General features: G+C 38.3%; 1 protein-coding gene and 1 pseudogene across 1 annotated transcript; both read right to left on the bottom strand.

The window, feature by feature from the left end:
• Positions 1-399: 399 nt before the first annotated feature.
• LOC131534123 (putative nuclease HARBI1) lies at positions 400-1,771 on the bottom strand (annotated as a pseudogene).
• Positions 1,772-4,369: 2,598 nt separating this feature from the next.
• LOC131536664 (ribonuclease-like 3) lies at positions 4,370-5,130 on the bottom strand. The gene is made up of 2 exons (XM_058769711.1): positions 5,035-5,130; positions 4,370-4,924 (listed from the first exon to the last, which is right to left on the bottom strand). The coding sequence occupies exon 2, from the start codon at positions 4,919-4,921 to the stop codon at positions 4,490-4,492; it is 432 nt and encodes a 143-aa protein (XP_058625694.1). The 5' UTR covers positions 4,922-4,924; positions 5,035-5,130; the 3' UTR covers positions 4,370-4,489.
• Positions 5,131-16,124: the final 10,994 nt, after the last annotated feature.

Below are 16,124 nucleotides of genomic sequence, written 5' to 3'. Positions count from 1 at the left end.
AAGGTACTGCTTTAAACCCTTGACATAAATTACAGCCAGTCCTGTATTAAGTCATGCCTTTTGTCATTTGATTTACCTTAAGACTTGTAATGACTGTTTGTGGTGGAATTATGTTTCAGGTGGAAACTGACTCAGTCAGGGCCCTTTACAAAAGGAGCCTAGAATTGGACTGCACACTAAAGGAGCTGGACTGTGAGCTGAGGAGCCTCCAAATTAAAAAAATTAAATTGGAGATCAAACAGCTGGAAAAACAGATCTCAGTATGTGAACTTACTAAAACAGGCAACACATTAGTATGAACACTCAATACTTATTAATGCATCTTTCTCTCTTTCTCCTCCTTAGCCACATCAACAATAAAACCATTTGAGACCTATCTGCAGTTTCAATTTACTTTTATTAAGTAAAATATTGTATGGTGATTGCATCTCTGACAGCTGTGCCAGCTGGGTGGTCAAGTGTGATTGGGTCAATTTCATCGGGGAGAAGCTGGTTTAGTGGTGGTGCTTGCTCCTTTCTGATAGTGGCTATATTGTGCAGAATGGCACATGCAGCCACTATCTGTGATGCCCGCTCTGGTGACACCCTTAACAGCCGAAGGCAGTTGAAACGTGCCTTTAGGATGCCAAAGGTCATCTCGATCTTGACCCTGGTTTTACTGAGGGCCACATTGAACCGGTTTTGTGGCCTTGTCTGAGGGTCAGGATAGGGGGTTAGTAAAAATCTCTGGCATGCATAACCCCTGTCTCCTACCAACAGGCCATCAAAAAGCCCTGTCACAGAACAGAAAAGGGGAAAATTGTATAAGTTTTGCTTTGTCAATTAAAAAGAACACTTTTTAAAGTGTTTTGTACTGTAACTTGCCTTCCTCAAAGCGCTGACACAACACAGACTCACGGAAAATTCGTGAGTCATGCACTGAGCCAGGCCATTTGGCATCCAAGCTTGTGATCATGCATTCATGATCACAAGTTATCTGAAGATGAAATGTACAGTAGATCATTGTCATATGTGTTAATGATTCATCTCACTGAAAATAAGTCATCTTGAATCTATAGTATACCTACCTGAACATTGAGGCTGTGAAAGGACTTTCTATTCACATAATCTGCCTCATGTTCTCCAAGAGCTGTGGAGATTGCAACATGTGTGCAGTCTATTGCTCCTATGACTCTAGGGAATCCTATCATAAGATTAATATATTTGTTAAAAGATTTAGAATAATATTAACATGTACTGTATTGTATAATTTAAGTGTTCTAAGTGAAATCTGCTTTCTGGGGAGAAAAAAAGTGAATGTATAAAAGTAAATCTGTTCATGTAGTGTCACCCTATCAGTCTTACTGGCAATTTTATAAAAGCCCTCTTTTATGGACATGGTCGATAAATGTCCGGGGAACACTATGAAGCTATTCATGTACCCCTGCAGTGCGAGGACCACCTTGCGAATGGTTCGACAAACCGTGTTTTTCCCAAGGTTCTCTGCATCACTGACCGCATATAAGTACGCATCGCTTGCAAAAACGCAACGCAATGCATACCATTTGCGGTACAGTAAGAGCATGACTTCGACGTGTCACATTTGATATGTGCGGCTCAAGAAGTTCGCAAATATAAGAGATTCCTTCCATGGAGAATCTGTATCTTTCATACAAGTAAGTATCAGGAAAATCTAGGGATTTTGTCTGTCCCTAAAACTCTTTCTCTGAAGTGCTCGTCTAACAATTTGTGCGGAGATGTCCACAGGATTTGGTAGAAAAGGTGAAGCCATTGCAACAGACACTGGGATATGTGACGTCACCTATATGTTTCTTTGATCACAGCTGATTGGTCGAATTTCAGTCTGAGATCTCGAATCCAGAACATAACCTGCCCCGGAGCAGGTTAGCCGTGCAGCATAAGATACCATGGCGACAAACAACGCTTAAAGCCGAGCTACCTTCATGGTACCTAAAACCCAGAGTTGGGGCAAACTAAACTGAAACTTACCTGGCTAGCCAGCTAATCCGGCTTCATGGTACAGGCCCCTTGTTTAGACGCATGGCATCATGGATTCTATCAAATACCAACAGATAAAAAATCAATAAGTGACTGACTCTGTTAGAAATCTTATAATGGGCCATGTTTGGATCTTCCAGCCGTACAATAATCCAAACACAAACCTCAAAAACAACACAAAAATGGGTCACTGAGCACAAAACCAAGCTTCTGCTGGTCATTCCAGTCCTCTGACCTGAACCCTGTAGAACATGAGTGAACTGAAGCTCAAAAGTCTGAGAAGTTTTTACCTGAAAACAAAAGACCATAGCAACACAAGCGGAATGACTGCGAAGTCATTTGCTTTTTATGATGTGTGATAATATCTGGCCCGGGGACATCTGTCAGGAACCGAACCAGAGAGAAAAAGGATAGTGCTCAAACAACAGGTTTATTAACAGGTTGGGGCAGAAGGTAATGAGGCAACAGTCCAGAGGTGAGTAATTTGTGCGTAGAAAGGTATCAAGTCTCTTAGCTGTAATGTAATGGGTGATTGTCTCTTGTAGGTGATCCAGAGGAGCAAAGGAGCGATGGCGGAGTGATATAGGGAGCCTGATGAGCTGAGACAGGTGCGGGCAATCAGAATTTTTGGGTGATTAGGATCTGGTGTGCACTGGGGCTGTTGACTGAGGTGACAGAGGGTGCTTCTTAAATGGAAGGCTGCATCCTACGAAGGCTGCCACGTCATCAAACGTCGCTGAAGGCCATCTCAATCTGAAGGAGCCTTGGAAGGCAGCCTTTCGTGTCGTGTCCTTCATTCAGCTGAATTTGAAGGATGGGATGTATCACCCACAATCCTTTGTACCCATTCCAGTTCATGACAATAAACTGACAAAAAAACGAGTCATTCATAATAAATTCAGACAAGCTTATTAAATGTTAGACAAAAAGAATGTTTTCGGACATGAAAGCATAGATGTTATTTTTTGTTTTAGTATAAATTACTCAAACTCTAAACTGCCAATAACAAGCCACAGGGAGATGGCTGTGATTCATTGTATTGCATTAATAGAAAGCCAAATAATATAAAGATTTGCAATACAAAGTATTTTTCCAAAACTAAGTTTTATTAGTATTTTCGTGCCGTGATTGTGAGGGCGGGAACATATGTGACGTAGCCACGCACACTTACTAGACCGTCTTATTCTAGCGTTTATATGCCGAGGAGGACTCTAGCCTACAAGACTCTGAAGGACTGAACTAGGAAGGACGCAGCCTTCCGTTTGAGAAGCACCCTGAGACTCCCTGACAACATCGTCCCTGTGTATTTACCTTTAGCTATTTAGCAGAGGCTTTTATCCAAAGCGACTTACAAATGAGGACAATAGAAGAAATCAACAAAAGAGCAATGAGTGCGTTTACATGGACCCTCTTAATGCGATTATAATGAGATTTTGACAATATTGCGACTAATCTATACCTCATGTAAACACAATACTTAGATCAAAATAATGCCATTAAGCTCACAATCGCAGCAAGCATAATCGTATTAACACAGGTGGTGTGCGCTGTTTTCAATCGAAATATACAGGCATGTGAACACCTTAATCGCAGTATTGCCGCTCTGACCAAAGTGCGCATGCGCTTGTGACATACATGAATAACGTTACACGCACCTGTAATAATACGCCGATTATGCTGCATTCACGTGCTATCGGGAATTATTGTAAATACGAGTTTCCTAGTCGGAAATTTGCCATATAGGGCCGTTACATTCCAAAAAAACATCTCCTTGCGGACGACATTTCACCCACACACGACAGTCTGGCGACATCTGCAGTCTCCTCTGGAAAGCTAACGCTAGTATCAATTTTCGTTTGTTGTGTCTGCGCCTGAGTGACTTTCTGGCTCTTTGAAACAAATTTCAGCCTCTTTTAATCGTGCAGCGATGTTCCAGATGCAGTAATTCATAATTTGAATTAGTTGGTTCTAGTTGAAACAATTTTGTTAAGAAGAAGAAGAAAATAACTGTCAATACCACAGAAAAAGTGTTAACAGATTCCTTAATATTTCATTAGACTAGCTGAATCTTGCACATGATCAGCACAATTACAAACAGAGACATGCATGAAGAAGTGCAGAATATACCAAATAACTAGAAATAATGTAACATAATTTTTTTAAATTATGCTCAGTTAAGGTAAATGAAGAGAGACAGTGAAGATGTTGTTCATATCAGAGTCTCACATAGACAGAGGGGTACACTTTCTAAATTAAACAGTGTTTGTCATGTTTACAGCACATGTGAAGAACTGGTTAAAAACCAAATCACTACACATTAACCCCTAATTGAAGTGTTATATTTATTCATTTATTTTGGATTCATGATTTAGTCTCTGATATATATATTTTTTGCACTTTAGAAACAAACAAAAACAGAAAAGGAGAAGTGAACAAATGATTAGCAAAGTATTGTAAAGAGGCTCTATTCAGCCTGTCCTCAGTACATTACTTACATGCTTTGATAATGTACAGGCCAGCCTTGATCACAAGCTAACACAATGTAACGCGTGGACAACCTCCCTCTATAATATTCACAGTTTGGCCACTGCCCACTTTTTAATCTACACGTGACCACAGAATATGGCGTGGCACTCTCAAACAGGTTTCTGTCATTGTACAGTCGAGTTCCTCCGCTGCAAACTGCTTTAATTTGATGATCTTGCGCTTGTATGAAGGTGTTGACAGGTTTGCATTCACCAGTTTCAGAGCCGATGTTTCTGTCGCTGATTTCATCGGTACACATCTCCACATTCACATAAGGACCCTGATGCTGAGTGAGGAATTTTTGATAACGACGCATTACATCTGCTGGTTGACCGTGAGTGAAGGACGACACACTCAAGAGCAGCAGCAGAATCACTGTAGACCGATGGATCTCCATCACCTGCTGAACAACACACACATCAAAACACCTTCTGCTGACATCTGACTTACTAAAGCAGTTTAGACGTTTTAAGAACATACACTTCCTGAGTAAAGTTTTAAAGTTCTTACCTTGTTGTTCTGGGTAAATGAATATTTTGCCTGAAGGCTTTCAGAGTAATCAACAGCATGGTGATGAACAAACCCTGATGAAAGCGAATTTAGACTTTAGACTGTTGTACGTTAGTAGCACTTGAGTATTTATGGAGAACCTAACATGATATTTGAACACTGTAAAGTGCAAACATGGCCTTGGCCAATTGAGCTGGTTGACGGGAATTCCATCATCCTTATTTGTTATTTGCAAATATTTAAAAAGGAAAACATTAATGATGTTTCAAAGTCCGGTTTACCGCACCTGAGCTCCTTTAGCTAGATCTTTAAATGATCTGAAATATCCTGTCATGATGCACACGGTTGATCTACACCGGTGGTTATCAGTTCCAGTAGCACATGTGATCAAACTGAAATGTTGCTCACAGTCAGTCTAAGAGGTCCTTCTAATGATTAGACGCACAAAGCTATAATAAAAGTGTAGATGTGGAATGAGATGTTGAACATGGTCAAATAAAAGCACATTTCAAATTTTCAACATTATGGCTATAGTTTTAAACAATTCACTCATTCTTACTAATTCAAGCAATGATGCAACACAGTTTTTATATGTATCTCTGAAAGGAACCGAGTGTCTTCGGAAAAGTTTCGATTGCACTTCAACTTTATCTGAGTTCACGAGTGCAGCGCTGCTTTGTTAACAGCCGTTTCTGGGGAAGCCGTTAGGCTATGTGTTTGACGTTTGAAAAGCGCCTCCTACTGGCAGAGAATCAAACTGAATTTTAAATAAGCCATTAGACCAGGGGTGTCAAACTCAGTTCCTGAAGGGCCGCAGCCCTGCTCCAACACACAAACCATGCAGTTTTCAAATAAGCCTAAATGACTTGATTATCTGGATCAGGTGTGTTTAATTAGGGTTGCATCTAAACTCTGCATGGCTCCGGCCCTCCAGGAACTGAGTTGGACACCCCTGCATTAGACATTCTTTTCGTTTGTCTTTTAAATATTTTTTATATTGAACATGCTGATTGATACCTAGGAGAAGAACAGAGTATACCTTATAGTTACCTACACAATGTATGACTGATGTGAATAAAAACTGTCATCATGTGTTTGAAAGGCTGTTTTCTCTGTTATTATTATTGAAAAACATAAGGCATTATAAAATTTATGCATCACTATTTTGCATTTATCACCAGTTGTTCAACAAATTGTTATAATTTATTAAATTGTTGTTAGAATAATTTAGAATTGTAACAACATTAAGTATTATAATAAATTTGTATATTATTATAAAAGAGTGTATACTAAGAAAATGAATCATATGATGGATAAATAATAAGTATAGTTTGATGTAAATATAACGTCTGCTCGATTTGCATCACCTGAATGTCACACATCTCACTTGAGAACCATTTGAGCAGGCAGTTCACCTCCTCAACTTATAATCGGAGGGAAAAGATGGTCACCAAAAACCATTTTTGTCCCAGGAAAACCCTGTTTAATGTTTCAAGGCAGTCAGATAAATTAAAGTAGTATTTCACCCAAAAATGTCAATTTCATTTACTCTTCCTCATGTTATTCCTATCATTTATGATTTTCTTTCTTCCATGAAACAAAAAAGAATATGTTTTTGTCCACTGCAATGTAAAACAAATCAAGCTCCATTTTGATCACCATTGACACTCATTATATATGGACAATAACTTTCTTCACAATTTCTTTTGTAACATGGAAAGAAAAGAGAGTCACACCGGTTTGGAACAACATATGTGTCATGGATTCACCAGGTTCTCCTGTCATACACACAAACTCTCTCACAAGCTTTTTGTTGACCACCAGCCACTCATAAGCTCATACATCGGCCCTGCATTAAAGCATTAATGTTGAGTTTTATTATTTTTGCCCCTGTGTGAGTTGTACTCTGTTCACAGATTGGATTCTTCTATTCTTCTACCCTTTTTCACTTCTGTAAAGTGAGAATTTAATGCAAATTGTATTTCACTGTTCTGATTTGCAGTGAATAAATTCCATTAAAAGATAACAAGGTATCACTGTTTATTACTGATTTTAAAGCTTACTAAACTTTTAATGATTTAGATATCTACATTTCTACATATAAATACACAACAAGATTGGCCCCTCCAGTGCCCCCCAGTTGAAAAAATCGTAGAATCACCCCTGCGAGTGAGGAACCTTGGAGTTATTTTTGATGCTAATCTCTCTTTTGATTCTTTCGCCCAGAGCACTGTTAAACCTCTTTTTTCCACCTCAGAAATATCGCAAGATTGCGCCCTATGTTGAATTTCACAGTCGCGGAAATGCTGGTAAATTTCTTTGTCGTCTCACGGTTAGACTATTGTAACGCTCTTTTAGCCGGTGCTTCTAAATCTACACTTAGTAAGTTGCAATATGTACAAAATTCAGCCGCCAGGATTTTAACTGGGACTAGGATTGACAGTCGTATTACTCCAGTGTTAGAATCTTTGCACTGACTCCCGGTCAGGTTTAGAGTGGATTTTGAAATTATGATGCTTACTTTTAAAGCATTACATGGCCTGGCACCTCATTACCTCACAGAATTGTTGCATCCATACACTCCTAGTCGTAGATTGCGCTCCTCTCAGTCAAACTTGTTGGTTGTAAACATGCTATCGGTGTTTATTAGTGAAACAACTCGCATATAAACAAACTTAAAGTCAATTTCTGTATAAAAATATTATGCCAAATAGAAACAGAAAATCGTGCTATACGCACCATTATCATGAGATCGGGTTAGCCTACAACAATTAATTAGGCTATTTTACAAATGGGAATACAACGAATTCATGACAATGTTTTACATTCAAGCTAGGCTACCCGTAAAAATTATAGTGAAAAGTTCTTTAAAAGCATCTGGAATGCAATAAAGTAATTTTTAAAGCTGTTTTTGCTGCATGGATTAAAAAAATAATAGCCTAAATAATTCACATATCAGACAAAATTGCGGCAAATCTTTTACTTTTTAAGGTATTCAGAATAGAGTTACATAAAAATCTGAAAATATAAGCAGCTATACAATTATAGGAGAAAGTTTTACATATAGCCTATGCCATTATTGTCACGAATCCTGTCCGAGCACTTCCGTTTGTTCACCACCAGATGTCGTCTTCTCTTTACATTGACTCTTACACCACACAGACTTTTACATTTACATTTACATTTACATTTAGTCATTTTGCAGACGCTTTTATCCAAAGCGACTTACAATTTGGGGAACACATGAAGCGATTCATCTTGAAGAGGCAATTCGACAAAGGAAGTGCTTGTAACACCAAGTCTCAGGCATTGTTTAAATAAGTACAAGCTAGCAAGGGAAGGAATAAGTAAGGAGAAAGATTTTTTTTTTTTTGAGTTTTCAGCTGTTGCTTGAAGATTGACAGGGATCCAGTACTCCGAATATGGGTGGGAAGATCATTCCACCAGCCAGGAATGGTGAACGAGAATGTTCTGGAGAGTGATTTTGAGCCTCTTTGTGATGGTACCACGAGGCGTCGCTCACTAGCAGATCTCAGACTTCTGGAGGGGATGTAGATTCTTAATAGTGAGTGCATGTAGGCGGGTGCTGAGCCTGTGGTTGTTCTATGAGCAAGCATCAGTGTCTTGAACTTGATGCGAGCTGCGATTGGTAGCCAATGCAATGAGATAAAGAGAGGTGTAACATGGGCTCTTTTGGGTTCCTTGAAGACCAGTCGTGCCGCCGCACATGCCACTCCAGACTACAGTTCCCATCATCCCTTGCACTGATCACACAGCTGTCACCAATCACACGCTCACCTGAGAGCTATTACACACTCTATTTAAAACGCATTCAGATCCTGCGCTAGTCGCTGAGTATTGTTTAGCGTTTATCACAGTCTTTGCTGATAGCTACTTTACGGAGTCTTCCCTAGTTTCTTCATCTAGTCTTGCCAAGCCTGTTTACCTGTGTTTTGATTATTGCTTTTGTGTTTTTGGATTGCCCTTTCGTCTTGCATTTTAGACTCTGTTTGGATTATAGCTTGTGTACTCGGATTACCCCTGTTGTCAAGCCCCTTTGGATAACTGGGGTAAAGTTGGTTTTATATTCGCACATTCACAACATTCACACATTTCCGCGTTCAATAACCTTCTAATTATATGTGCAATAAAGTTATTTTTTGCAAATTCTAATCAGCGACATCATTGTCAACCTACTTCATTTTTTTTTCACAATCGATCAAAATGGCCAAATATTGTTTTGATGGCATATTTACTTGCGAATGTCCACTGAATGTCTAATGTAGTGCGGGGAATTCGTTAGGGATCATCTAAAAAGTTCTAATTGTTTTTCATTGTGTGCAAACAGACAACTACGTTTTAGCCAACTACAGATGTACCGGGAAACATCACTCACGTTATGTCTTCTAATGCTATAGATTTTCCTTTAGCAACAATAAAAAAATGCATTATAATGATAGTGTTTGAAAAGATGTTTAGGAAATTAAAAAGAATGTACATGAACTGTAATTTGGTAACAATCCAGACAAGTGGAAAATCACATGTAATCTTCTGAACATAGTTAACGGCATAGTTAAAACAACTGTTTTTACGAATGAACAAGAACTGTGTTGGTTTTAACAATGACATGATTTATTTCAATAGGTTTTGAAAGCATGGGTGAACTGCTTCAAAGCAAGTTGGAACATCTTGTCTGGACCCTACAGAACATACTGCAGCCCATGTCTTGCTGTTTTATTCCCCTCTGTTTTTCTGATTTGAAGTATGATAAAGACTTAACAGTGTTCTCCAGGTGTTGAATGAAAAGACTGGCTAAACTATCTGTTATGTTTTCCTGTTTTATGACATCTTTGTTTAACATTAAACTCTCACAATTCTCGCATTGATTGATGTTCACAGTCCTGCAGAAATATCACTCTCCGAGGTACTGAATCCATCAGATTATTGACAAGTACTCAGAAAGCATGACAGCAGACAGGATGTTGTGGGGAGAACACTTCAAAAACTTGTGGCAAAACTTTCTTCAAGATAGTCTATAAAGAATGTGTGCCTCAAATATACAGTATATTAAACGTGTACCATCACTGCTTTTTATGGGTTTCTTCAGTGACACATCATCCAGTTCAATAGCTTTTGAAAGAAAGGATCCAGTGCTACGGTTGAAGTTGGAAAATATTTCTCTGACCCTAAATAACATACTTCGTCTTTAATGTGCAAGTCTTTAATGTACAAGTATTTGCTCTTTATGTTAAATTTGTAGCATCACTGTATTCTATGGGTTTCTGCATTGAGACAACTTCTAGTTCAATATTCCCACTGTGAGTTTTGACATGTGCTTTGCCACCATTTAATGTTGCGGTCCTGCTCGCCCTGCTCCGAGCGGGATTCGAACCGCAGTCTCTGGCGTGGAAGGCAGGCTAAAGCCACGGCCCCTATCCTCAGTCGCTAGAGCACGTCTTGAGATCAGAGGAGTGAGGTTTCACCTGCACAGCACTTACCCGCTGGCATCTGCTACACTAAAAAGCGTACCTTTCTCATCTGTGTCTGTCACAAAGAATGCTGATTTGGCATCTAAGGGAGTGTTCTGAGCCTCGAGTCGCTCTCTCTCTGGCTTCCGGAGGTTAATGGCCGCCGGGCCGAAACACAACATTTCACCATCTCCCATGATTGTACTTTTCTGTTAAAAGGTTACAAATTTTAGGTGTCAAACTTACTTAAGTTATGAAAACAATGTTCCACTATTAATTATTCTTTTGCGTTAACATAGTACTTTCATTAAAGATGTGGTATTTCATTATGTGTACATCCAGCTGCTCACCTTTTTGTTTTCAAGGCCAGAAAGGTTTCTGCTAGGTTCTGTTAATCGCATGGACACAGACTATTTAATAAATATTGTTTTCTGTTAATGTATAATTTAATGTATGCCCTTTTTCTTTTAACAATATCAAACATTCCTATTAATAATACAAATAATTTTATATTATTAATTAAATTAATAATTTTGGCACAGCAGAGTCTTGACTCACGCTCCAGTGGCTGGCAGTCCCTGAGGTCCAAGATGTCTCCTTTTATATAGACAATGTTGTCTCAGCAGTGCAGCCGCTGTATTTGGTTATAATGGGCTGGGTTTTACTTTCTATTTATGATAAATGTGTTCTGTTCAGTTTTTATCCTAGGATACAGTTACACACCTCCATAACGTGATTGATAAGAGAAGTCAATGTAATGTCTTGTAAATCATTTCACTTGTACCTTCAAGCACTTGATATGCATAGCATCAGTGGGCCAAAAAAGTGTAAAAGCATTTTTGTTTTCCCTCCTTTATGAAGGTCATACAGCATATAAATGGTTTATTCCCTCTATACCCATGTTAAGCTGAATGTCTTTCCTGTGGCAGATGCTCCACTGACTGGGGATTCACACAAGATGAAGATGTCTATATTGTAAATCTCATTTTACTTAGAACATTTTTTTTTATTATTTCATTTTTATTTAAACAGACAAGTTTTTTTTTTTTCCCACAACTTAATCCATGGAGTGTAAAATACATTCCACAATAAAAAGTAGGAAATAGTAGATTAAAAATGATCAATAACGATACTATTTTTGTTTTGTTCAACAGAAAATTGTTGGTAGTTTATTTTGTTGTTCCCAAAATGTCTCTTTCTGCACCTATTGTCTGAACTGAACTAGGCAAAAAAGCTTTCAAGTATGCTGTACCCTATGAACTGGAATTCTCTCTAAATTAAATTAAAGCTATAATTTGTGTCTTTGAAAACAATTCCATATTTTTTAAAAATATCATTTGAGAATTGGAGGATGAGTCAATAATTTGTAAATGTGTGTGTATATGTGTATAAATTACACTTGGCTGCCTATCTTGGCCAGGACACTCATGTAAAAGTTATTTTTAATCTCAGAGAGGTCTTACCTCAATAAATAAATAAATAAAATTAGACAGATATATCTAAGCTGATTCCCCTTTTCTAAAGGGCAATAAATTAAGTATTCAAGACAAGCATAATGCAGCTGTCCAAATAAATGCTTCTACTCTGTCCACACAGACAAAAGATCTGTAATGATTAGTAGATTTGTTTTGGCAAGAGTGAATATCCTTGACATTTGGCCGAGTGGGACAGGAATCAGACACTCAGGTGTAACCATAGCCGCAGGAACATATTTTATCTGGGGGGTGCTGGGGGGCGGGGCTTGATGTTGCAGGGCGGGGCCACGGTGGGGGATTTTAGACAAAATCCTAATATTAAACAGCTCAAACTCTTATAGCTTAACATACAAATGAATGAAGAGTTATATGCAAACCAATATATATTTGTGCTTTTGTGAGTTTAGTTATATAATTTCTCTAATAATTTCTTAAATATTTAATAATAATAATAATAAGTTTTATTTATATAGCGCCTTTCCAGAGCTCAAGGACACTTTACAATAAACATCAGAAATGGGAGGAAAACATCGAACAATAAACAGAAAGAAAACAACATCAGAAATCCAAAGAGTAATATACAACATAAAACAAAGTAAACAGAGGTTAACTAAGAAAGATAACATTCTGAAAACAAGTGAGTTTTGAGCAGCGATTTAAATTCGGACAGGCTATTGGCAAGACAGAGTGATCTGGGTAGAGAGTTCCATAATTTAGGGGCAACAACACTGAACGATCTGCCCCCCATGGAAGAGAGGCGATATCGAGGGATGGTGAGAAGGCGAGAATCAGAGGACCGCAATGAACGTGGTGGAGAATAGGGGTGGAGCAGATTGCAGAGATAGTAAGGGCCAGACCATTCAAGGCTTTAAAAGTAAGCAGGATAATTTTAAACTTGATGCGATAGGCCACTGGTAGCCAGTGCAGATCAGCTAGAATAGGGGTGATGTGGGCTGAACGCTTGGTGCGAGTGAGAATACGAGCGGCTGAGTTTTGAATATACTGTAATCTAGCAATAGTGGTAGCTGGCAAGCCAATGAAGAGGGCATTACAGTAATCGAGACGAGATGAGACAAAAGCGTGAATGAGAGTTTCTGCATCTTTGGTACTTATGAAAGGACGGAGCTGGACAATTCGTCGTAAGTGAAAAATGCCAATTTAGAGAGAGTTAATATGATACTGAAATGAAAGAGATGGGTCAAACATAACACCGAGATTTCTGACTATACTAGATGGAGTGATTAGAGTGCCAGTAATATCACAAGTAAAGTCAGCGGGAACTTTGGTGGTAAGTGCAGGAGTACCAATGATGATGATCTCGGTTTTTTCCATATTTAGTTTCAGAAAATTTGAGTTAAGCCAAGTTTTAATATCCTGCACGCAAACAGAAATTTTGTCGATTTGGGTGGATAGGGAAGGCCTGCATGACGTGTAGATTTGGATGTCATCAGCATAAAATGATAGCTAAAGCCGTGACGCTGTAGTATCTGACCCAGTGGTAAAATGTAAATAATAAACAGCAAAGGCCCCAGAACGGAACCCTGGGGACGCCTTGTTTCAGGGGGCAGTAGGGGATCTGAAATCCCGAGCAGAAATGTAAAAGTGTCTATCATATAGATATGAAGAGAACCAGGAAAGAGCAGTACCAGATATACCCACAGCCGAAAGTCGAGAGATGAGTAAATCATGAGAGATAGTGTCAAAGGCAGAACTGAGGTCTAGTAACAGAAGTAACGATAGAGAGCCGGTATCGCAAGAGAGTAATAAATCATTAACTACCTTTACAAGGGCAGTTTCTGTACTATGTTTTGGACGGAAGCCTGACTGAAATGGATCAAAGAAATTATTTGCCACTAGGAAGGACCGAAGCTGGGCTGCTACAGTACTTTCCAGTAATTTAGCAACAAATGGCAAGTTTGAAATGGGACGATAATTGGATAAAACTGACGGATCGAGATTGGGTTTTTTGAGAACCGGGGTAACTGCAGCGATTTTAAGTGACTGAGGAAAAGTAGTAGTGACAAGCGAATATTTAGAATATTTCTATTATTTAAGGGGATTTTACTAAATATTAACATCGCTGATATGCCAAAGTTGGTCAGTGCACTTGCAGATGTAGCCTACATGCAATGTAAATAAGAGATAAATTAATCATACACTGCAGAAAGCTCCACTTAGGTATTATAGCCTAACTGGAGCTTTTTTTTTTAGAGTGCTCAAAAAAAAAGACTCATGCTAGACTGAATTCAGTCATATTCTTTGATAATGTAAATGTTCTTGGCTCGCCGTTTAGTTTGTTCATTGTTTGAATAATCGTGGATATGCGGCTTACAATTAAAATGTCTTTTTATTAAACATGTGATCAGGTGAAATACAAATTCAGTCTTATTAAAATATTTTATGACATAATATGGTAGGCTACTTGCCTAAAACGTTATGATTTGCGTGGTTAAGATTGCATTGGGCTACAGTGGTTTGAGCGCGGTTGATCAGCGACTAGAGCGCAATTAAAGAGCTATGCTTATCTGATTGATGGTGGCCATCTTGAGAAGCAAGAAAGTTTCAGAAGACGGCTCATAAAAAGAAAAAAGACGTAAATAGTTTTTACAAGTTGAAATCTAAAATTAATCGCGTGAACATTTCACATGAAATTCTGTCAGTGAGAGGCAGATGTAGGGACACGGGTCGCGCGCCGTAAGTCACGCAAGAAAAATACAGCCGCATATTTCTGGTCAGTTTAATATAATCACAAAACTATCACAAAAATCAAGTATATTGGGGATGATCGAGGGGCACAAGGAAAATCTCAGGCCTGGCCCTGCGGCGGGTTAACGTGAGTGTGTTTGAATATTGTCTTCTTTTTTTATTTAGAATGTGGGAGGAATATTTATGTTTGTTTTTGGTATTTTCTATTTTACGGAAGGTCTTTTTCCTTTTTCCCCTAATTTAACTTCCTAATGTGTGTTTTGGATACATGTCTGATTGGGACTGTGTTCAGTCGAATATTGTTTGGAGTGGAAATGCCTTTGATTTGGATTCCTCTGTGGAGGCTCATTCTTCTGTCAGTCGGAGTTCTGAACTCTAAAGCGGAGCAATGTATTCCAACGCATTCAATGTTTATCTTCGGATAGAATAACTCTTTTTTGTCACGGAATGGATCATCGTTTCTCAGATAAGAACTCTTAAGACGATTTATTTGGTGTAAAATCAAGGACAAGGTTTCTATATTTGTTTAATTTTTAATTATAGCCTATATAATAAATTTTTCACTTGAGCATATTTTTCATTATGGGAATAAACGCAACAAAAAGACAAAAGAAAGACTGTTTGCTGAAGTTCACATATTGCTTTATTTGATCTTAGTGAAAAATCCTCATTTGTGGCTAATCTAAAGAAAGAAAGAAAGAGAAGTTACTCAGGTCTTCAGTGCTGCTTCATGCTGTCAGATAGTCCAGCTGGCACTCTACCAGTGCAGGCACGGCTGTGGAGGAGCTGTCAAATGGCTCTGGTATACAGTTTCAAGACATCTGCAAGTTGAGCGTATTTATAAAAAGGTCAAAGTCATATTAATGAAGATGATTTGTGATGTGACAAGGAATGCAATCCAAATACACAGCCTTACAAAAAAAAAAAAAAAAAAAAAAACTGTTTCCAATGGTCTCCATTTGCATCAGTCAGCTCAACTACATTTTTACAATATACTTCATTAATTTCAACTAAATAAACATCAACATAACAAAATGCTTTATACACAGTTTCATAAAAATGTGTTGCTTACCTTTTTATGAATTCCAGGGTAAGCGTTTGTACATGTCAGCAGTGGCTCCAAAGCTACATACACTATATTGCCAAAAGTATTGGGTCACCCCCTTCTAATGAACAGGTTTGACTACTTTAGTAATTTCCATGAGTACACATCTTAATGTTTAAGCATATAATGATATTCTAGGGAATTTTGTGCTTCTAATTTTAAAGCAACAGTTTGGACAGGACCCTTTTCTATTCTAACATCTCAATGTCTCTGAGTATAAGGCAAGGTTCAAAAAGAAATGATTGATTGTATCAGTGTGGAAGAACTTGACTGGTCTGCAGAAAGCCAAGTCCTAAGTCCTCTGGTGTGACTTTAAATGCAGATCTTGAGCCAAAA

Source organism: Onychostoma macrolepis, chromosome 03 (genome assembly GCF_012432095.1).
Source record: "Onychostoma macrolepis isolate SWU-2019 chromosome 03, ASM1243209v1, whole genome shotgun sequence".
NCBI lineage: Eukaryota > Metazoa > Chordata > Actinopteri > Cypriniformes > Cyprinidae > Onychostoma > Onychostoma macrolepis.
This window is presented reverse-complemented; position numbering and strand designations above follow the sequence as displayed.

Coding starts and splice junctions, on each gene's coding strand:
- LOC131536664 (XM_058769711.1), bottom strand. CDS start 4,921: ATGGAGATCCATCGGTCTACAGTGATTCTGCTGCTGCTCTTGAGTGTG.